Source organism: Acomys russatus, chromosome 21, assembly GCF_903995435.1.
Source record: "Acomys russatus chromosome 21, mAcoRus1.1, whole genome shotgun sequence".
Lineage (NCBI taxonomy): Eukaryota > Metazoa > Chordata > Mammalia > Rodentia > Muridae > Acomys > Acomys russatus.
The window spans coordinates 51232433-51255552 of record NC_067157.1 but is presented as its reverse complement, the minus strand read 5'-3'; the positions used below and the strand labels follow the sequence as shown (position 1 = coordinate 51255552).

The 23120-nt window shown below is 46.5% G+C and overlaps 1 protein-coding gene across 1 annotated transcript in view; it reads right to left on the bottom strand.

Moving 5' to 3' along the window:
* Positions 1–4347: 4347 nt before the first annotated feature.
* Snx9 (sorting nexin 9) overlaps positions 4348–23120 on the bottom strand; it is an 80533-nt gene continuing 61760 nt past the window's right edge. The window contains exons 10-18 of the mRNA XM_051164638.1: positions 15971–16101; positions 13431–13534; positions 12952–13055; positions 11668–11745; positions 9185–9261; positions 7716–7805; positions 6486–6600; positions 5703–5794; positions 4348–4477 (exon numbers count right to left, since the gene is read on the bottom strand). Coding sequence (XP_051020595.1) covers positions 4430–4477; positions 5703–5794; positions 6486–6600; positions 7716–7805; positions 9185–9261; positions 11668–11745; positions 12952–13055; positions 13431–13534; positions 15971–16101 — 839 coding nt within the window. The 3' untranslated portion in view covers positions 4348–4429. The remainder of the gene's footprint in view (positions 4478–5702; positions 5795–6485; positions 6601–7715; positions 7806–9184; positions 9262–11667; positions 11746–12951; positions 13056–13430; positions 13535–15970; positions 16102–23120) is intronic.

Sequence of the window (23120 nt, the reverse complement as noted above, 5' to 3'; positions counted from 1 at the left end):
TAAAATCAATTCAGTTAGGTCTAAACATAGTTAATAGCACACACACTCACACCCATGCACACATGCATGTACACACACACACACGTGCACACTCATCTATCAAAAACGACTTCTGAGAAATAGACCTACTTTGCAGCCTTGGCTGACCTAAAATTTGAGATCCTCCCGAACAAGACTGAAGGCCTAATGTAGGCCAGTCTAACAAGCGCCTGGGCTAGAGGCTTGAGGCTGGTTTTTACTCTTGTAGAAAGAAGTCTCCAAGTGGCCATCCGTGGCTGGGGCAGCTGCGCAGCAATGTCAGCTCTTTTCAGCTGCATACAATGATTTGGGCGAGTTTATTAGCATATTGGCTTCTTGCTTCATGATTACTTAAAATTGCTGCTTCAGGATGTTTGAGGCATCACACAGTTATTCTAGGCAGATAAGACACCAGGAACCAAAACTGGATGCATCTGTTTATAAGAAAAAATGCAAAAGCTCCGAAAGCCGTTTTCTGCCGAAGCCTCATTGGCCGCAGCTGTGGCTCCATGGTCTCTGTGACCTCGGTGGCTTCTCCATTTCCTTCAGTTGTGGTGGCAAAAGAGGGGACAGATGAGTGGGCGTGGACTCAACATCCACAGGATGCCGCGCGGGGAACAGAGGTGGCTGAATGAAGTTGCCAGTGCTGTTGACAGGAGCACATCCAAGTCAAGAATGGAATGGGCTCCTCCCCATGGGAAATGCAAAGCCTCCCCTAGTCCAGGTGTGAACGCTGATAGTGTGTGCCCAAAATGTCAACCACGTAGCACCCCACCCCATGCCTTGGATAAGACTGTGCCCGCACTGAGACGACAGAGATTGGCTAGTTGAAGAAGGCATTGGTACAGAATGCTCCAGCTGCCTCCCGGTTCAGGCGTATACAGCAACCCCGCCTCCCTGTTCACCTCTATAACAAACATGGTAAGTTTCTGGGGTGCTGTAGCTTCTGCATCAGAGAGCTCAGTCCACCCCAAACCAGCTATTTTTGTCTGTGTGTCTGTCTGTTCTTTATTCCCTCAACATCTCTCCCCAGGTCAAGTGCCTAGAGGCCATGCAAGGGCCAGTATAGCCAAGTATTCATCTTTAAGCATAAAGCTAATTCAGAGCAGGACATACTGGTGTACACTTTTAATCCTAGCCTGGTCTACACAGAGAAACCCTGTCTTGAAAAAACCAAAACAACAACAACAAAACCAAAAAAACAAACAAAATCAAAAAAAAAAAAAAAACCAAAAAAAAACCCAGCCTAACAAACTTGTTTTGTAGATCACACTGGCCTTAAATGCAGATTCACCTGCCTCTGCCTCAGCACCCGCTGGGATTAAAGGCATGCGCCACCACTGCACAACATAGGGTGTTATCTTGAAGCGGCATTGTTTCTGGCAGATGGAACCTAGGAAAGTCTGGCAAGGAGATATAATCATTTTTGTCTCTAAGTTGACTATCAGATCACAGCTCTATGCATTCCATGTGAAACATGGCAGGAATCACTTATGTTGACTAAAAACAGTGGCAAATAGACCAAAATACTATTTTCTCGGAAATTTGGAAATATTTTCAAATTCTTGCATCAAATCGAAAGCAAAACTATGAATTCTTTGATGTTCACAGAACTGTGTTTAGCCAATATATCAAAATTCATGAAATCACTTGCCTTAATTTGGGCTTGCTATGATTTTAGTTTGGTTTAGAATGCGGCTATGATTTGAAACATTAAATGGTAAATTGGGTTTCACCTTGAAGATCCATGCTTAACTCACTTAAATGTGAGGCTAAATGGGCTTTAAAAATCAGCTTTCGTTGTCAAATTCTGGCATAAATATTGTTTCTGATATCATAAGCAACTTGATAGCATGTTGCAAATCATAAAATAATTTCAGTATCTGGGGACCAGAGAGATTATGGCTCACCAGTTAAAACCTCTTACTGCTCTTTCAGAGGACCCAGGTTCAGTTCCCAGCACCTACATGGTGGCTAACAGCCATATGTAACCCCAACTCCAGGGGACTTGATGTCCCGCCTCTGCCTCTCTGGGCACCAGGCACGCACACAATGTACCTACATACCTGCAGTGCAGGCAAACATTCATAAATATAAGATAAATATAAAAATTATGTTTTCAGTATTTGGTCACAATTTAGGCATCTCATTTCCAAAAAGTAAATGTTGTTGACATAGTTAACATCAGTACTTACTTAAAAAAAATTATGTGTATGTGTTTGCCTGCATGCATGTGTATGTACACAGGCTTATGCAGGACGCTCAAAGGCCAGAAGAGGGCGATGGATCCCCTGGAGCTGTAGTTACAGATAGTTGTGGGTGCTGAGAACCAAACCCGTGTCTGCCAAAAACAGCAAGTGCTCTTAGCAGCTGAGCCGTCTCTCCAGGCCCTGCCAAGATTTTTTAAAGTTCCTGCATTACTGTAGTTCTTCTGTGCTATCAAAAAGTTGATTCAAGTAGTTAAAAGTCAAATGTCAACACAAAAGAACCCCCTGAGAACAGGACATTCTCACTAACCATGCCAGCCCCCACTGGGCTGTGTCTGACTTCCACACCCTCTTCACTCCCCCCCAGCTCAAAGAACAGCTTCCATTAATTCTTGTCTCTTTCCATCAACTCTTAGGTTCCTTTTCTATTTTCCTGGCTCTTCTCTCCTTAGGACATCTGGGAGGAGGGCACGGGGCATCAGAGTTTGTGGTATGCTTGCAGGACTGGCATCAGGGCTCAGGACCCAAAGCTACTAATGCCAGAGGAAGGGTGTTTCGGAGAAGAATTCATTACCTGGACAACTTCCAGCAGTTGGAACAAAAAGCAGTCTGCACCAACAAAACCTTGATCATACAAAAATGCCATGCCAAACAGAATTCTGAGAAAGTGCTTGGGAATTTGCTGTACAGTTTTTTAAACAATTTATTTATATATTGGCTTCTACGTGCTCTTACATTTATGTAAAATATTTATACACATTCTTTACAATTTGTACATATATTAAATGACTGTATCATAAACACTGTTCTATGGAATTTTATAAAAGAAAAATCAAGAGGGGAAATTACTTATAAAACATTAACAAAACCCGTGATATCAAGGAAAGAGAAGTTCTCATATTCATGCTCGTTGGATATTCTCGGCTACTTGTTTTTTTGGTTTCACTTATTTGCGTTGGCCCAGACTTCCCATTCTCTACAATATAATCACCAGGTCAGAAAAGTGAAAGCAGTGGATCAAGTCGTAAGGCAACTGTGGACGGGGAACTAGTGTCTGCAAGGAGGAGACAGTGTGCTCTGTGCTGTCAGCCCACGAGGCAGGGTCGGGAGTCTCTGAAGGCGGGGACACAGCCACAGCGTCCTGCTTTGTTCGTCATTAGCTCACTACGGCAGGCCCTTCAAGCGCCAACTACATCACTTCTTTAGCTCTCCCATTCTCTGGGATAGGAACGGGTGCTGAACTATTTCACCATTTGAGAGAATACAACCAGCCTGTTGCTTTTCCAAACCAGGAGGCCACCAGCACCTCTCGCTCATCTGTTAGACAACTCAGGGACCAGGGGTGATGGGTGAGAGCCAGCTCTGGGGGCCGGGGGTGACTGATCCTTCCCCCAGGGGCTCCTGGGCATAGGAAGCAGGGTGGCTGCCCACCTGGGGCAGCAGGGATGAGTCACCTTTTCTGACTTACTCTTCTAGCATAAAACATGCCTTACCTTGAACTAGGAAGGATGCAAACAGAGTGCTGAACTTAATACTAGAGCAGCACAGGAAAACTGACCATGTGGGCACCAGTGGGTAGGTGGGGTCTACTCACCTGCTGTGCCCACCTAATGGGACTTGTGATGGGTTACCCACCATGCACCTTGAGGGTCCAGGCAATCTGGGACCTCTCTCTGCTTCCCACGTATGGGAGCACTTGAACTGCAGCTATGCCAGTGGAGGTGCACAGACTTCCCTAAACAGACAGGGACCCCAAAGGACTGAAAGAGTTATAAAAATATACAAAGATATATTTTTATTCTGGCATATTTCATATTTTTAAGAAAGCAATTAGTATTAATTGTCTGACATTGGGTAAGAACCGGAAGATCATAGGTCATGTATAAATTACTATTCTATGTAAAATATCAGGAGGAAGAACCCCTATTTCTCCATTCAAAATCTTGATAAATTTAAGTATTTTCCAAAAATAGATATTTTCCATTGGGTAACTAATATGTGTCAAAATGAACCAAAGAAGGCCACCCTAAGTAACAGTGCTTTTAGGCTGGCTAATGACGAAAACAGGTTTTTGTCAGCATATTTCTTTTTGGTTTTCTTCCTTTCTTTTTCTCTCTCTTAATATGGGGCAGGGGAGGAGGGTGAATTGCATTGCCCCAGGTCAGAAAGAAGCACTTCGGAGTTCTTTCGCGTTCCACTCTGGTCTACATAACCGGAAAGCGGCCGAGGGCCTGCCTCAGCTTTTCTGCGATCTGGTGAAAAAACAGAGCAATTGAGACATTATCACCTTGAGATGTTACAACTTCACGGTGATCCATCCGCCCTCTTCTGAGTTAAACATTATAAACTTGTCAAATACTTTAGCTGATCTGTTTGTCTCTTCTGTAGTCACTAGGAGTCTGTGCTGTGGCTGGGGGACCTTGGCCACCGCAGCCTGGCTGCTCACAGTGGGTCGACAGTGTGTGGGAAGCCCTGCGTCCTGTGCCTACCTGCCCATCCAGGTCCAAGGCCAAGGCCTGCCCAATGGTGGGGGCTACATTTTCAGACCAGCCTCTTCTCCAGAGACAAGGAGGGTGGCTTGGGCTGCCATGCCTACCCTGAGTCCCTTTCTTTTCTGGACGAATATGAAAGCTCAAACCTCCCTGTTCTGCTCCTCTAGACAGCTAAGTGCTGTCCTGCGGGGGTCTCAGTTCCAGCTACACTGACACAAGAGGAAATGCTGTATTCAACGCAGAGGAAGAGAAGATTCAATTCCTTCATTACGGTTTTCTGAATGAAAATGTTTAGGATATTGTGTTGTTTTGATTTTCCTGAAGAGATTGCTTTGGCAACTGTGAAACCTGGGTCACAAACAAAGGCTGCCTTGGGTTTCCTTCCCTAACTAAAGGGGACAGAACTCCTGGGCGGCAGGGTGACCTCATCTCATTGGGGACTGTCCCTGCCCATGGAAAGGCTCAGAAGGAAGGAAGCCACACAGCTCAAGGCTTCAAACCTAGACTCCAATGCCTGCTCTTCAAAAGAAAGCTTAAAACTTTGCAAAAATTACATTTACTCATTTTATTTTATATGTGAATCTTTTGTCCGTTTATATGTATATGTAGCATGTATGTGGTTGGTGCCCAGAGACGCCAGAAGAGGGCATCAGATCCCCTGGAGCTGGAGTTTTGGATGATTATGAACCCCAATGTGGGTGCTGGGAATTGAACCTGGGTTTTCTGTGAGAGCAACATGTGTTCTTACCCACTAAGCCATCTCTCTAGCCCCAGGGAAGTTTTTCTGATCCATCATTCCTCAGATGGAAATTTAAAAGATTAAAAAAATAATAATAAAACCACAAACTCTGTTCCTGTAACGCCCTTCAGTTTGCTGCTCGGGAGTAAAGACTACAAGCGGATCAACTCTATGGTCAAGGTCACTTAAACATGAACCTCCTCTCCTCACACATGTGCACAAGGCATGTGGCTGGAGGGCACTTACTGTTTCGTAGAACTGCACTTGCTGCTCCAGGTAGAGGCGGATGACACTGTTGTAATCGTAGATCCGGTTGCTGTGGAAGTGATTCATCTCAGCTACAATAACATCACCACAGGATTAGTTCTCTGCAAGACGTCAAATGGCAGCACACACTTTCCCTGCTTGGCCAAGACTCGCCATCAACAGGACTTAACCAGGCTAATGTCTATGCAGCACCAGTTCTCAGCATAGCTCTTTGGAGAGCCCAGAAACACAGGATGATGCCAGCACCAAGTGCCATTTTCTGGTAACGGGTGGCTGTGACTGAATAGCATGCTGAACACTAGCCAGCCTCCTAAGGCATGTCTGCCAGCCTTTCACCAGACACAGAGATGTCTTGTCTGCTCTCTCATTTTCAAATCTCTAGAAATCAGGTTTTCTTCTTACTAACAGTAAATTATGCCTAAAATAATGTCCCCAAGCTTCCTTTAGGTTCCACAGTCCCAGGGCAAGGAGGTTACAGACCTCTAGAAGCTGAACTTTGGCGTTTAATACAATAGTATGATTTAAAGGCTATTAAGGGAGTCTGTCTCTAAGAAGTAATAAGATGTACAGGTTTAATCAAACCATCCATCACAGCTAGCCCAAGCCTATCTGTAAAACAAAATGCTACCTGTAAGCAAGGCAGACATTTTAAACTAGCTTTGAACCTCAGTCGGACTCACATTTGGATTTCTACCCAACAGGTCAGGTTTAATGCTGTAGGGGAGTAGCTCTCCACTAGTCACTCACGGCCCGTTCTCTCACCTTGCAAAGCGTAAGACATGGTGCCAACGCGCTTCACCATCGTCTGTTTGTCTTGGGGGGTGATTTTACTAGTTGCAACCAGCTTATCACTTTCTTTCACTTTTTCTATTGCTCCCTGGAAAATATATAAATGCAACAGTATTTAAGAAGACAAAGGAGAGACAGGTGGATCTCTGTGAGTTCGACGCCAGCCTGGTCTACAGAATGAGTTCTAGGACAGCCAAGGCTACACAGAGAAACCCTGTGTCAAACAAACAAATAAACAAACAGACAACCTAGTCATTAGTTAAGGCAGCAATGCTAACGTTCTGCAGACATGGCACTGAACAGGGAAACTCTGCAACAGTAAGAACAGAGGAAAACATCTGAGTCCAACCCCATCCGTGTGCTTCGGAAGCCACAGGCTGCTGTTCTTGAAAAGTGAGATAAAGCTAGAACTTGCAGTGTTACGTGCCACGAAGAGAGAACAAACAGAACTCTGTGAGATTCTGCGCTGCTGGTGTTTCAAGAGTGCACAGAGAAGAACGGGCGCGCGAGGTCGGGAAGCCACTCCGTTGTCACACGGGCATCTCCTGTCATGAAGCAGCATTTCCTGAGCTGGTTGAGTGTGCACACTGTCTGGCTTTACTTTGTCATTTGTAGGAGGCACAGAGTCAGCTTAAATTCATTCTCAGATGGAAGCAGCTGTGAACGCTGCTGAGGACCCACGCCACCATCACCACACTGCTTACTCTTTATGGCTGTCTGCAAAGAGCCTCCACCTCTGTGTGTAAGCAAGGGTCCACCTCTGCCAGGCTAATTCTGGCAAGAGGGACCCTCCTGAGTTTAACCAGGTATCGGAATTATACAAAGATGATTTATCTGTGTTGCTCTTTCACGGTTCCTCACATAGCACTGCTAAGGTCACAGACTAGCCCTTTGCGCTTTTCCTAACAAACCCAAGGGCGCCTGGAGACCCTAGAGCCCACAGAGGCCCTCAGAAGAGAGATTAGCCAGAACTGCAGCAGGAAGACAAACCAACCTATTTTAAAGTTAGTTTTAAAACTTTACAGTGGAAATTACAGTTTACTACTTCTCCATCTGCTTTCTGAGTTGGGGTCTCATGATTAGGCCTGGCTGGCTTTGAACTCCCTGCTGGGATTTCAGGCACGCACCGCTGCAGCCAGTTAGTGGCTCTAAACACTGTGGCCATGCTGTAGGCCCGCAGCTCCTCCCACACTGTGGCCTTACCTTGTGAGCACCAATGATGTCCGGGAAGCAGCCAAGGAAGCCCTTGTACTCGTGGTTGCACTCCATCAGGAAGTGGAGGTCCTTCTTTGGCTGCAACAAGACACGAGCTGGCTGTTACTGGTAGAGGGACTCAGGAAGCCAAGGAGACGAAACCAATGGGGAGTGCGCTCCTGCGTCCTCCGTGTCTGACTTCAAGTAGCTGACTGCTGCTGTTTTACTTAGGCCGTCTCACTATTTAGGCTCTGGCTGGCCTGGGTATCAGTAAGCAGACCAGGCTGGCCTTGAACTGACAGAGATCCGCCTGCCTCTGCCTCCTAAGAGCTGGGATTAAAAGGCATGCACCACTGTGTCCATCTGTGCTGCTTAGATTTGTTGTCAACTGCCTGGATCAGCCTGGCCTGAGGAATGTCTGACCATCTGGTGTTTGAGGGCCCCGCCCACTATGGGTAGGACCATCCCTAGGCAGCCCGTCCCTGGCTGCCAGCAAGGAGCAGCCAGGGCTTCAGCTTCGGTTTCTGTCCTGACTGCGACCTGCAAGCCTGAGCCAAGTAAACCCTTCCCTTCCCAAGCTGCTGTTGGTCAGAATGTTTTTAACAGCAACAGAAAGTGAACCAGAACACTCAGTGTTAAGCACTGAGGATCTGTAGAAAACAATCCTTTGAGCCTACATCCTGAATCTTCTGTTGTGAAGAGAGTGATAAATCACTTTGAGGTTGAGTTGTAAAATTAGGTATTTACCTTATATTATCAGGGAAATTTTTTTTAGTTAATATTGTATGTTTTTAGATACTGTTTCTTATTTTTAATCAAATAAAATATAGGCACAAAATTGTAACAAGCAAAAATGTTATAGTTTAATGCCTACATTTTAATAGACAACATACAAATAGTACCTAAACTCCTGAGGCTCATCAGAGGCACTTCACAGATGAGGAGAGCAAGCTTAGAGAGGGAAGGCAGCAGTGAGAGGTCTAAGCCAGCCTCTCTCACACATTATAATTCAGGATGGCTGAGAGCAGACCAGAGGTACTGATAGCTGAAGGCATGCAGTCTATATCTCCCACCTCTTCTTTGGAGGAGGGGGTCTGGATTGAATACTGGGCCTTACACACGTGAATAGCAATCTAGGCCATTGACCACGGAGCTACAGACCCAAATCTTATTTAGAGTTTTTTTCTTAGTCTTTTTGAGAAAGGGTCTTCTCTGTAATTGAGATCAGCTTAGAACACTCTATGTAGCCAAGGCTAGCCCTGAGCTCAAGGCTAGCCCTTTACTTCAGCCTCCCAAGTTCTGGCATTAGAGATGTAAGCTACCTGGCTTCATTTGGATTTCTTAATGAGACAGTTGTCTACTTTGGCTTAAGTGAAAAAATATTATCAGCGAATAAAATTAACAAAAAGCCTCAGAAACAGAAAGAGGGTGTCTGATTTAAATAGCAAATGCCAGTTGAAGAATGACTATGGCCGCACCTGCTCGGCCACAAGGCTGGCGATCTCCTCGTAGGTCTTTCCGGCTTCTGTTATTGCATCATTCAGGTCCGTTTCACCTGAAATGGATTACAGTCTTGTGACTCATGCTACAAATATTGTCCTTATACTTATGGGTTTTGTTATACACTTTATTGATAGCTCTTAATGTAGAAATTTTAAAACACTATCAAAATTGGTGAGAACTCCCAGCCATGTTGCCTAGCTTTTTTTTTTTTTCCTAAGACAGGGTTTCTCTATGTAGCCTTGGCTGTCCTGGAACTCGCTTTGTAGACTAGGCTGGCCTCGAACTCACAGAGATCCGCCTGCCTCTGCCTCCGAAGTGCTGGGATTAAAGGCGTGCGCCACCATGCCCAGTGCTAGCTAGCTTTTAACGTCAACTTGACATAGGCTGTAGAGTCACTGGAAGAAGAAAGCTCAGCTGAGAAAATGCCCCTATCAGATTGGCCTACTGTGTGTTTTCCTTATTGGTGATCAATGTAGGAGGGCCCAGCTCCCTGCAGGGTGTCACCCTTAGGCTGGCGGTCCTCAGTGCTGTAAGAAAGGAGTCTGGGCAAGCTATGCGGGACAAGCCGGTAAGCAGGGTTCCTCCATGGCCTCTGCAACAGTTCCTGCCCTGACTGCCCTCAGTGATGGACTGTGATGTGGAACTGTGAGCTGAAATAAACCCTGTCTTCCCCAAGTGGCTTTTGGTCCTGGTGTTTATCACAGCGACAGGAACCTAACTAGGATCGTGCCAGCTTTCCCCATCCATCTGTGCCCTCTGTTTCCTCTTTCTCTTTTTTTGGGACATACAACATTTTACCTGCAAACTTAAAAGATAAGGAACACAAGAATAAGGATGCTGTGCTGCGCACCTGGGAAGAGCTAAGCTACCAGGAAAAGGCAGTGTGCAGGGCTCCGGCCCCTCAGACAGCTCCGTGTGCACACAGAGAGCAGGGGTATGTTCCTTAACTCAGGGCTCTTCTTACCTCATTTTATTTATTTATTTATTAACCCCCTTCTTTGTGGGGTGCTAAGGAATATGAGTCAAGCCCTTTAGTTCACTCTACACTGAATCCCTATGGTGACACACATTCCTCTGTCCTTACTTTGTCCTCAAAGGCGTAACCAGGCCAGAATCAGTTTCTGGTTAGCTCTAGTTTTCATACTTCCAGAAGTGACTGTGACCGTCTCTGGCAAAGCCACACCCTTCTCTGTCATCATTTGTTTACTCTGTTAAAATGCTTCTCTAAAGAAAGCCCCCTCTCTGGCAAGCCTTTGCTGACTTCTGGCATAGCCTGAACAGGGAAAGCAGCGCCAATGCTCCCGCGGCTCCTTCTTTACAGGCTGAGAAGTGCAAAGAAGCCCACTCTCCCCAAACAAAACTGGGATGAAATTCCAGTTATGTATCTTGGTGTACATATGTGTGCTATGCTCCAGCCCATGGCAATTACTGTTTTCACTGATGTCCCCATTTTCTTCCTTTGGCTAAGAGAAGGTGCTTCATGTGGGCGTCTGAGGCACCTGGCTCCTTCTGGGGGAGGCGCATGGAGACATGCTCTGCTCCTCCGTGTAGGAGCTGGCATTAGGGCTTCCCATGATTATCTTACCAAACACGTTCCCACGTGAGACTCCCCAAGACTATGGTGCGTTTTGTGGCTTGGCAGGGACCACGCCAGCAATTCTTATGTTGTTCTGGTGTTACCACCCATGCGCCGTGCGAGCTGCGAGCGCTTTATCTCATGTAATTAAGGCAGCGTTGGGAATGAAGCTCCTTCACAGGATACAAGACGGATAGTGCAGCCCTGCTCTGGACAGTCTCAACACCACTGACCCACACTGTCTTGAAATAGGTGCTTATCTAAAGAAGTGTGAATGGCTCTTTAAAACAGCAGTTTTAGTAAACGAGATGACATTCAACATAAAATATACTGCGCACTTTTGATACTTGCCAAAGTGCCACATGTAATATAAATATCCAATTGCGTATTGACAGGGCTGGCAGCTCTTGGTGCGCTCAGCAGGCGGCGCTGCTCTGCAGTGGCTCATCTGCTGCACCTTCCCCCACCCTCTGCTCAGGTGGAGCACGGTCCACAGGGAAGCACAGCAGGTGGCCAGGTCCCCGGAGCCTGCTGTGTGCTCTATGCGGATCTCCAAGAGAAGAGCTCTGGGGCTTCACAAATAAACTTGTAAGGAAATCCCTCTGACTCTGATGGGTCCACCACACAATGCACACAGGCACTTAAGTAATTCAGGAATGAGGACCATCATTGTGCATTTATTGAAAAGGAAAATTAGCCAGGCGTGGTGGCACACGCCTTTAATCCCAGCACTAGAGAGGCAGAGGCAGGTGGATCGCTGTGAGTTCAAGGCCAGCCTGGTCTACAAAGTGAGTCCAGGACAGCCAAGGATACACAGAGAAACCCTGTCTCAGGGGGAAAAAAAACCAAGAAAAGGAAAATTATAAACAAATACAGATGTACCTTGATACCCGCTGGAGCTGAACACTGCTGCTAAGCTCTGCAAAGCCTTCCCTATCTTCTGGTACTCCTTGGGTAAGGCTGGAAGGAATTACCAAATTGTTAGTCCTCAGAGCAACCTGATGTGCCGTCTGCGGTTCTCTGACTCAGAATAAAAGACATTCAAAAGAATTTATTCCTTAATGAAATACTGATGAAGCGATTTCCCACTGTCTATTATTTTTAACTATTCAACTAGCAGTGCACTCTGTTATGAACAACCGGCCCTCACATGCACTCACGGGACGGGTGGAGCACAGGGACGAAAGCCCACTTAGAAGATGTCTTACTTCCAAAGCCTGTTCACATGCGTGTGGCCATCGTAGTAATTGCAGACATCATCTCCATATGGAAGGTTTAGCAAATATGGCTCAGTGCAGCAACAAAGGCTCAAGAGGAGGGTGCGTGCATTCTCTCACTTAGGGGACATGAGGACTCTCTAACTGACCATACGGTTCCAGGCTTGGGTCTGAGGACCATCCTGGAGAACAGGCTCCTCAGTGGGCACCCGTGGCCTTCTGAAAGAAACCACTGCCTGATCTCAGCTACACGGTAACTTGAGAGACAGGCTTAGTCTTGCCCTCTGATTTGCCTGTGTCTGTGGCTTAAGTATTCACTGTACAGATTAGAAGTTATAAAAGCCTTCTAAAATGTCCAGCTAAAATAGCCCGTTACTTTTAAAGTGGAATTATTTGTGTGTATTTTATTGCTCTCTCTCTCTCCTCTCTGTCATGCTGGACCCTGAGCCCAGGGCCTCACACATGCTGGGGAGCGCTCTGTACCTGACTACTTCCCAGGCCATCGTCGTCTACAAAGGACATTGCGTTTCATGCTTCCCTTATTCTGTCCTGGACCCCACGGCCGCACAATGATGGGGCTATAGGGGAAAAGCTCAGCAACATGACAGTCCACACATGAAGGACAGGAAGAAAGAAATTCTTAATCCCTGGGAGGGTGAACAGAGCCATGGCTAATGTACCATGTCCCTCTGTAGTGGCCTAGTCTGACATATCTATTGTATTTTCTACAAAGTATACAGGGTATTTCCCTAAAAAACAATATGGCTTTAGCCAAGTATACCACATTCTAAAAGAGGCACATAAAGATTGAAAGTGAAGTCCTAGGCCGGGCCTGGCGTCACATGCTTGTAATTGCACACATCACTGAAAGGGTGAAGCCCGTCCAGCCCGGGGGACAGCAGGTGCAGGGTCCCCGTGAAGCCCGCCGAGCCCGGGGGACAGCACTTACGGCCTGTGCAGCGCTTCCAGTGCTCCTGACCCACCGTCAGCAACTCCTTCACACCGTCATCCATGGCCTTGGTGAACTTCCCCACAGCATCACACTTCTGTTCGCTGGGAGCAGAGACAGCCGTCAGTCACCACAGTGCAGAGACACAGCACAACCACACTACCTAGCCTGTTTGAGGCCGTGGGCTTGATCCCAAGTACTGCCACAAAAAAGATTTCTGCTTTGTTGGGCACTGCATGAATGTCTGTGGCTCTGCGCCACCTTGCCTCATCAGATTTTACTAAAAACAACTACCATTTTGCCAACATTGGAACAGACCTTGAGGAAGCGGGACTTAACCTGCTGTGGTGGGCGGGACTTCCGAGGACACCACCTGACTACAAACCCCACCAAGCCATGCACTCCTTTCTGAAGATGATGGTGAGGCAAAGGAGGAACGCAGGCTGAGGAGGGGAAGGGAAGGCAGCTGCGGCCCTTACATCTCTATCAAGTCCAAGTCAGGAGCCTCTGGTTCCATGGTGGAGAATATCATGACTCCCACCAGCTCGTCTTTCTCAGCCTTCCTCTTTCCGGTTTTCCATTCCTGTAAGTAAGAGCATGGTAGTGTTACAGCTGCCAGCAGGGTGGCGACTCGCTCTTCCGAATCACTGAGCAGAAGGGGGAGCAGCTCAGGTGTTGGATCCCCATTTCCTTCTCTTTTCAGGAAGTAGCTTCCACCCTGTATCCTCAGGCCCGCAGGCTGGTGCCTGGTACACCTCAGCATCACTGCACAGGCACAGGGCGTTCTTAGGAGACACGTCCTGTGGGCGAGCCGACTCGGCCACATTCCATCTGCAGTGGCTTCCAACATAAACAAAGACCATAAATACCCTCTACGAGAATCTAACAAAATTTACTGCTTTACCTCTTTAAAAAAAGGTTTTTTTTCATGTTATATGTAAGTATGTGGGCCTGAGTGTGCGCATGTGTACCATGTGTACAGTGCATGCTGAGAAGAGGGCATCAGGCCCATGGACCTTGAGTTTGGAAACAGGGTCTCTTTCTGAGGCCCGGGGCTTATGGGATAGGTGAGGCTGGCCAGCCAGTGAGCTCCTGCTTCCTCAGCCCTGGGGTTACAGGAGCCTGTCCCCATGCCTGACTTTTATGGTGACTTTATCACTCTTGGAAGGTGGCTTCATGTCAAACAAAGTAAGCAATGTTGAAAATTTATTCTTCTTCTTAAACACATTATGCGTAAAACATGACCTTTACTAGCGCCTTCTAAACCCTTGGCAAGTCAACACAATTCTACCCTCTGAAATCCTGTGGGAACTAACTACAACAGCAGGGAGGGGCTCCATGCAGCTTCAGTAACTGCAAAGGAGACTCAGAGGTGCTCAAGGGGCCTGGCCTCACTGCTCTGATGCTCCAGGAACTCACACACTGTAGCATGTCACACCAGAAAAACCAGGGATGGCCACAGCAGCCTGCAAGGCTTGCTACTACCAGACACAACTCAGGGTAGAGTTCCCACCTAGTGGCAAACTATACCAATCATGCCTGTAAAGTCTGGTGAGGCAGTCGGTGAGAACAAGGCTCAAATGCCTACTCTAGTCAAGTGCACTTAAGCAGCAGACACGGCCCAGATGCTTATTGCTTATATGACTTAACACATTTTGTAAACGTATTGTCTCTGCAAGGAAAAGACACAAGTTTTAGCAAGGACATCGCTCTCTGAAGGTTCCAAAGGGAGATAAGGTGTTCTGTGAGTTGATTGCATACAAAAAATAACTTGGTAACATTTTTTCCTGGGTCATACTATATTTAGCATTTGCTGTTATTTCTGAGCTGGCCCATGCTTTTACTCTTGAGTGTTTTATAAAATCTGCAACATTTGTTCCATGTAAAATTACAGAGAAAACATCTTTGGAGAATAAACAACACAGTGCAAGCTTACCAAGAGAAGGTTACTTTCAAAGCCAACAGGGAGGGCTAGGAAGGCAGCTTTGTCATGGGTTTTGCAAGAAACGTGAGCACTGGCTGAGTGACCGCTAGGGAGCAGGCAGAGAGACCAGCAAGTACTCTGCACTTACAGCCTTCGCTACAGGAGGAGGAGTTGGCCTTGGGATAAACGGTCACTCTCTGATTCTGCTTTCCTACATGGCACTGCAGGACCAGGAGCCCAAATACTGAGACAGCTCGCATAGCCCATTCTCTTCTCCCTCTCGCTCCTCTCCACCCTCCCTCACCATCTTTCTCTGTCTCTGTCTCCGTCTCTCTCTCTCTCTCTCTCTCTCTGGTATTTCGAGACAGGGCTTCTCTGTGTAGTCTCAGCTGTCCTGGACTTGCTTTGCAGACCAGGCTGACCTTGAACACACAGAAATCCTCCTGCCTCTGCCTCCGGATGCTGGGATTAAAGGCGTGCGCTACCACGCCCGGCAGTGATGGTCCATTCTTCCCGCTCAGGGCCCACATTTGGCAGATGTGTGGTTTATGTGTGGGGTGGGGCAAGGGCCATACACATGTGAAAGGCCAGACGAGGGCTTCTTCTACACCTTCCATCTTATTCTTCTCAGACAGTCTCTTACTGACCCTGGAGAGCTAGGACGGTAGTCGGCAAGTTCCATGACCCTGTTCCCACACCTCAAGATGCTGGGGTTCCAAGCACGTGCTTTTAATGTGGGTGTCGAGGATCTGAACTCAGGTCCTCATGCTGTGCACCTGGTATTCTCCGTGAGCCTGGAGCCAATTTAAAGAGCATGCTGGGAAAAACCAACCACATCTCCATATTCTTCGTCTGTGCTCCGCCCACACGGAGCTGGCGCCTGCTGGCGGGCAGTTCCCTCACACCACACAACACAACACAACACGTCCTATCGCTGGGATTCAGGTTTCTGTCCTTTCTTGGTATTTTTGTTGTTGTTGTTTGTTTGTTTTTTCTGGAAAGACTGACAACCAACACTGCTTTGGCTCTTTTCAGACAAAAATTTACTGCAAATATGCTCGCACCAATTTCCCTAGGACCATAGGCTACACCTGCCTTCTCATCTCGGAAATTCAGGAACTGCTGGAAAACTTCACTCTCTGACACCACGGGGTGCCGGCACATCCTGGTCATCCAGGCCTGAAGGCGCTCCATACGCATTTTGATAAATTCTTCTTCAAAGCGACCTAGAAGAGACACACCAAGAGTGACACAGACCCTTCTAAAGAGAATTATTATACTTCAGCTCCCATGGCTACTGCATACTTGGCAGAAAGCTATTTTGTAAAAGGCTCAGAAATTCATAGGAAGGAAACTAGGCTTTTATTTTTTATTTTATGTGTGTATGTGTGCTATATGGACAGTGTGTGTGTGTGTGTGTGTGTGTGTGTGTGTGTGTGTGTGTGTGTGTGTGCGCGCGCGCGCGCGCACCAGAGGGTGTATGTGACCATGCATGGGAACACGGAAGCCACAGGACAATGTTGAGCATCTTGTTCCATCAGTCTCTGCCTGGTTCCTTTTAGACAAGTCTCTTACTGAACCTGGAGCTAGGCTGGCAGCCAGCATGCCTCAGGACTCCTCCTGTCTCTATCCCCTACAATGCTGGGGTTATAGCACATGTGTGGACAGGCCTGGTTCCTTATGTAAGTGCTGGAGATGTGCACTCAGAGCCTTATGCTGTGTAGCAATTGTTCTTTTTTTAAAATTTATTTATTTATTGTATGTGAGTGCTTTATCTGCAGAAGAGGGTATCAGATTACATTATAGATGGTTGTGAGCCATCTATAGATGGTTGCTGGGAATTGAACTCAGGACCTTTGGAAGAGCAGGTGGCGCTCTTAACCACTGAGCCATCTCTCCAGCCCATAGCAATTGTTCTTTTTTTTATTCTTGTTACATCTCAATGTTTATCCCATCCCTTGTATCCTCCCATTCCTCCCCCCCCCTTTTTTCCCATTATTCCCCTCCCCTATGACTGTTCCTGAGGGGGATTACCTCCCCCTGTATATTCTCATAGGGTATCAAGTCTCTTCTTGGCAACCTGCTGTCCTTCCTCTGAGTGGCACCAGGTCTCCCCCTCCAGGGGACATCTCAGAAAAATGGGAATAGGGCTTCCTCAAGACCCAGCTATTCCACTCCTTGGAATATACCCAGAAGATGCTCCAGCACACAACAAGAAAATTTGCTCAACCATGTTCATAGCAGCCTTATTCATAATAGCAATTGTTCTTATCCACTGAGTCATCTCCCCAGCCCTGACTCCAGTTTTGTTTGTTTGTTTTGTTTTGTTGAGACAGGGTTTCCCTGTGTAGCCGTGGCTTCCTGGACTCATTCTGTAGACCAGGTTGGTCTTGAACTCACAGTGATCTGCCTGCCTCTGCCTCCTGAGTGCTGGGATTACAGGGTGCGCCACCACGCCTGGCTCCTGACTCTAGGAAAGGGGCTAGAGAGACGGCTCAGCTGGTAAGAGCATTAACTCGTCTTCCAGATGATGCCAGTTCAGTCCCCGGAACCTACATGATGGCTCACAACCACCTGAAACCTCGTCTGACCTCCATGGGCTGTGTCAGGGGCTCCAGTGCCTCTCGTGGTCTCCTGCATGTACACGGTGCGTATACATACATGCACACATATCCACGTGAAATAATAAATTAATTAATTAATAAAGAACGAAATTCCAATTTAACATATTAACAAATAGACTAATATTTGTTGGCAAGAATAACAACAATGCAAGTTACAAAGATGTTGCAAAGAACATCTCAAAATGGGAAACTATCTCTAGTCCTTAGGTCGGTTTCTAGAACATCTCAAAATGGGAAACTATCTCTAGTCCTTAGGTCAGTTTCTAGAACATCTCTAAATGGAAACTATCTCTAGTCCTTAGGTCGGTTTCTAGAACATCTCAAAATGGGAAACTATCTCTAGTCCTTAGGTCGGTTTCTGGGCAGGCATGTGAAGCTTCCTAGGTAATCACAGAGTGGTCAGTGAAAGTCACTATACCACTCTTATGCAGTAAGTGACTTTAATAGTTCTAAAACATAAGTACTTAGCATTCATGCTCAGTACCTGTCACCTTGCAGCCAGACATGTCTAATCTAACACATGGGAGGCTGCCACAAATATTGTGAGTTAATGGCTAGCCTAGGTTACACTTACCTAAAAATTAAATAAACGTCTCCCAAACATGTACATGCATGTGCATGCACATACACACACAGACACACTGGGGTGGGGTGAAGGGGTGCTTGTGCACACTCCCTGTAGACTATAACTTTGCTTTTTGTTGTTGTTGTTGTTAGTTATGTTTTTTTTATGTGTGTGAGTGTTTGCCTGCATGTAAGTCTATGTACCACATGTGTCTCTGTTGCCCAAGAAGGCCAGAAGATGGTGTCAGATCTCTTGGAACTAGAGTTTACAGACAATCTGCGGGCCACTATCTGAATGCTGGGAACTGAACGCAGGTCCTCTCCAAAAGCAGCAGGTGCTCTTTGCCACTGAGTCATCCTCCAGCCTCTCTATCTTGTAGTGAAATGGCAAAGGCAGTCAGTCACCCATGACTGCACCTACCAGAGCCAGTGGTCATGTGACACAGCCCTTCCTGTGTGACATGTAGTGAGCTGGCAAGCACAACACAGCCAACATCAATCAAGCAGCCCTTCCTGTGTGACACATAGTGAGCTGGCAAGCATGACACAGCTAACATCAATTAAGAGGAAACTTTATGGTCCCACCAAACAGACTCAGCACCAGCTGAGAGTCTGAAGGCAGGAGTTCCAACACAGCCCGGCAAGGACCTCAACTAACTGTATCCCCAAGAACCAACGCCAAGACTACCACAGCTCTGCTCTGGAAATCAACAAAGACAAATAGCACCTGACAGTATCTTGCTAGAAAAACTGCTCAACTACCACTAAGAACATTGAGCATTTGTGGCATTCTGGGCTGTGCTATCTCCCTGTGCTGCAGCCCTCCCTACTCCTCAGAGGCCATGCCGGGCAAAGCAGGCTGAAGAGACCAGCTATAACATCGTTGCCCAGGGGGAGAGGAAGGAGGGTCACTTGATGTGCAGCAAGGGAGAGATGCCCATTCTCTCTGGGCCTGAAAAAGGAGAGCAAATGGCGGTGCTTAGTGGAGACAGCAGAACCAAGCACATGCTAGGCTGAAGCTCTGAGGGACAGTGGGGACCAGATTGTGTCTAAGTCACATGCTCCTGCCCAACCATGAGATTGTACATGCAAGGATGATAGAAAGGGGCTAGGTAGGAAAGAAGACATAGTGTACTAATCCCAGCTACAGGGTAGGTTAAGGCTGCAGGGTCACCTGAGTCCAGAAGTTTGGGGCAAGCCTATACACTCAGTAAACCCTTATTTCCACAAAGAAACAAATATTACCCCCCAAACAACACAACAAAGGACCAGGAGAAAGAAAGGCTGGGGAGAACTTCAAGTGACCCGAGGAGCTTTGAAGGCCTCTTCTATTTATAGTTATATCAAGAAACCATATTGGCATGGGCTCTATCCAATCAGTCCCAGGCTTCCTGCCAGTCTGTGTGGAGGAGCAAACCTTAGGATGCCAGTCCTAGTCACGTAAAGACGAAAACACCTAGCTGTAGGAGAGAAAGCGCTCCTTATGCAAACAAAATACAAACAACAACCTTCAGGGAGGCAACGGCAGAATGCAGAGCTGCTACAACGGATTCTTAGCAAGGCCCAGTTTTCATTAAAAACAAAAACAAATGCCTCTAATCACAGCACTTGGGAGACATAGGCAGGCAGGTCTCCTGAGTAGAGGCCAGCTTAGTCTATGGATCAAGTTCCAGGACAGTCAGGGCTACACAGAGAAACCCTGTCTTAGTCCCCCCCACCCCCCCACCCCCCGCAAAAAGATTAAAGGAAAATAAACCATAGAGCTCAGCAAACAAGAAGATAGGATCTGTTGAAGAAAAAAGGCAGCCACAGAAATTGTTACTAAGTGTTGCTAGATGTTGGGTGACAAAAATAAAGATGGCAAAAGACAGGATCTGAGGTGCAGAGAGCGCCACGCTTGGAAGCGGCAGAATGAAACTGCTAAGATGGAAACAAAGCATCAACAGCAGCCAGGCCAGAGCTTTGTGTGGGGGACAGCAGGACCAATGGCTAACTTGTCACTGCACAATGCAGGCCAGAAGGCAATGGAAAGACATGAAAAACTAGCTGCTAAAGACCCTATAACCAGCAACTACCCCTCAAAAATACAGGCAGAGGGGGCTGGAGAGATGGCTCAGTGGTTAGGGGCACTGGCTGCTCTTCCAAAGGACTTGAGTATGAACCCACATGATGGTTCACAAGCATCTGTAATCCAGTTCCAGGAGATTCAATGCTCTCCTCTGGCTTCTGAGGGCATGAGATGCGTAGATGGTACACCAACATACATGTAGGCAAAACACCCATACATATAAAAGTAAATACATTTAAAAAGCAATTAGTCTGAGCATGTACGCTATCTGACTTTGTGTTATCAATCAAGACAGTGTGGCTGGCAAGAAAATGAACACACAGAATAAACAAGACCAGACACAAATCACAAAGGAATGTACAAAGGGCGGATGCAACTTATCAGGGAAAGTAGTCTTCCTGGGGGTCTGGACGCAAGTGCGCCTCTTCCTGTGCTGTCCTCAGAGCACACAGCAACCACCCAAACACGCCAGCATGAACGCAGAGCCTCAAACCCCATCAGCAAACTCTTAGGGACATAGCTGACGCTAGACAAAGAGGGTTCAGATACAACATCACAAACACAATTCAAAAGACCTGCTATGCTGGACACTATGGTTTGAATATGAACTCCCAATGCACTGGTGTCCAAGGCTGGGACTCTAGCCTGTGGGACTCAGATGGAGTGGGTTACGGACGCATCGCATCCTCTCTCCCTCCACACTCTGCTCTACCACGCACAGCCACAGAGCAAAACTTTGACATGTGAGCCCAAGTCAACCATTTCTCCTTTAATTATATTGTTTCTTTCAAGTATTTGTCACAAGAGAAAGTCTGAACAAGATGCGAACTTTCTTAAAAGTGAAAGGCTTTTGCTGCATATAGTTAGGAGAACAGAAAGGCAAGCTACAGGCGCAGCAAGCTATAGACACGACAAGCATGTGAACAGCACATCTGATGGAGAACTGTTTCTAGAACACATGGAATAACTTCAGCAATAAAAAATAGACTAACAAAAGCTGTTCTGTTTTGTTTTTTAAAGAACCAGTTTTGAACAGACACTATCAAAAGAGACAAGCGGCTAGGAATAGGTGTATGAAAATATACTCTACACAATCCACCAGTAAGAAATAAAATATATTTTCTTCAAAATATACCACTATACACCTACAAGATTAGTCAAGCAAAATCAATGGAAAACAGACATTACTAAGTGCAGATAAAGATGTGGAATCATGGATTTTAATGCATCACTGATACAGACTCCAGAATTGTATAGCCCGTCTGACAAGTTCACAAGCATGATGCAACCAACTGATCTATTTGTTCTACTGCTGGGAGTTTACCCCAAGGGAAATCTGTTCATTTGTTTGCTAGGCTGCCTGTCATACGTGGCTGTAACCACGGCACTCAGTGGGGGCGGGGGACTGAGGCAAAGACCAGTGCCACTTTAGGGACAGCCTGGATTATATAATGAGGTTCAAGCCAGTCTGAGCTATACGGTGTGCTCTGTCTCAAAAACAAACACAAGAACAAAATATCTACTGGTAATGCTAGCAGTTTCACTTATAACTGCCTAGAAGTAGAGGCTCAAATGCCTTTCAGTGAATGAAAAGATAAATAATTCCTGTGTATCCACACAGTCTAGTAGCAGCAAGTAAGACAATACATTGGAACAGCAAAAGGAATGAATCCCATGCACTGTTTCCATTCACGATGTATTCCAGAAAGGGCAAAATTATAGCAACAAAGAACTGATCAGATGCTGCCAAGGACAGGGCTAGAGGAAGGAGCTGAAAATAAGTGCTAAGCACTGTGATGTGTGGGGAGGCGACAGACAGACCTACCCTGTGTCACAGCACAACGGTGGTTACAGGACTATAACAGTAGTTACCAAGATCTGTAGAGCTGTACACAGACTGCACTTCGTGCACACAGTTCAACAGTATACTTCCAGGAAATGCAGCCTGAGCGTGCCTTCAGAGGAGTGCACACGAGTCAATCTTCCAGTACGATGGGCTCGGTTACCAGAAGTGTGCTACTCAAAGTGGTACATGAACACCATAGGTCTCACTCAGCCTCCAGGGTCTAAACACACCACCAACTGCACATGTAAGAGCGCAGAGTGAGTACTACATAGGCTTAATGATTTGGGACTCAGTCTCAGCCTTGGGAAAGATGGCAGCCTTCTTCATAACAGAAGAGACGTGGCAGACGCATGTACCTGGGACACTCTGAACTTCCCCTAGAGCAAAAGAATCAGTATCTGGTTTATTACTTAGTGATTGTAATTTAATTATTTTATTTTATTTATTAATAAATTTAATTATTTATTTATATCCTTCATATACAATTGGCATAACTATGACTTTGCTTTGTATTTTATGCTTACTAGGTTTTTACACCAGGTTCCAGATACTAGAAAACAAGCTGGTGCAGGGACTTATGTTCACCCATTTTCTGCAAACCTTATCTAAGTTTTCAGTAAGAACGTGAAAATAATATTCTGGAAGCCTAAATACAACCTGTTGATTCTGTTCTGTCTCACAAAGAGCAAAATCTGCAGGCAGAATGTCGTCTCTGAACCCTCTAGGACAAGCATCATGACATCACCTCCCACTTCCTCTTCCTTTTGTCTAGGACTTCAGAGAGGGGAGGCTATACACAGCACTGATCTTGTGGGTACCACAGGCAGGAGGCAAGGGGAAACAAGGCAGTCCTGTGCCTCTCAGCATCCTCGGCAGGCCTCCAGAGAACGGTCAAAGCCTGACTTTCTTGAGACCAAAGCTGCTGTTTGCTTTGCTGTGCCGCGCCATGCCCCTGGCTACGTGTCTGTGTTTAAAGAGTAAGCTGGATGTGGAAACACTGTGGACTCTGTGACGCTGTAAATCAACACTGAATTGCTTGGCTGAAAACCTTGGCCTATTCATTTAAAAGCCATGGAGCACATGCTATTCCAATCTAGTGCATTAAAGTAGAGTATAAAATTCACACATACACACTAAAATGTA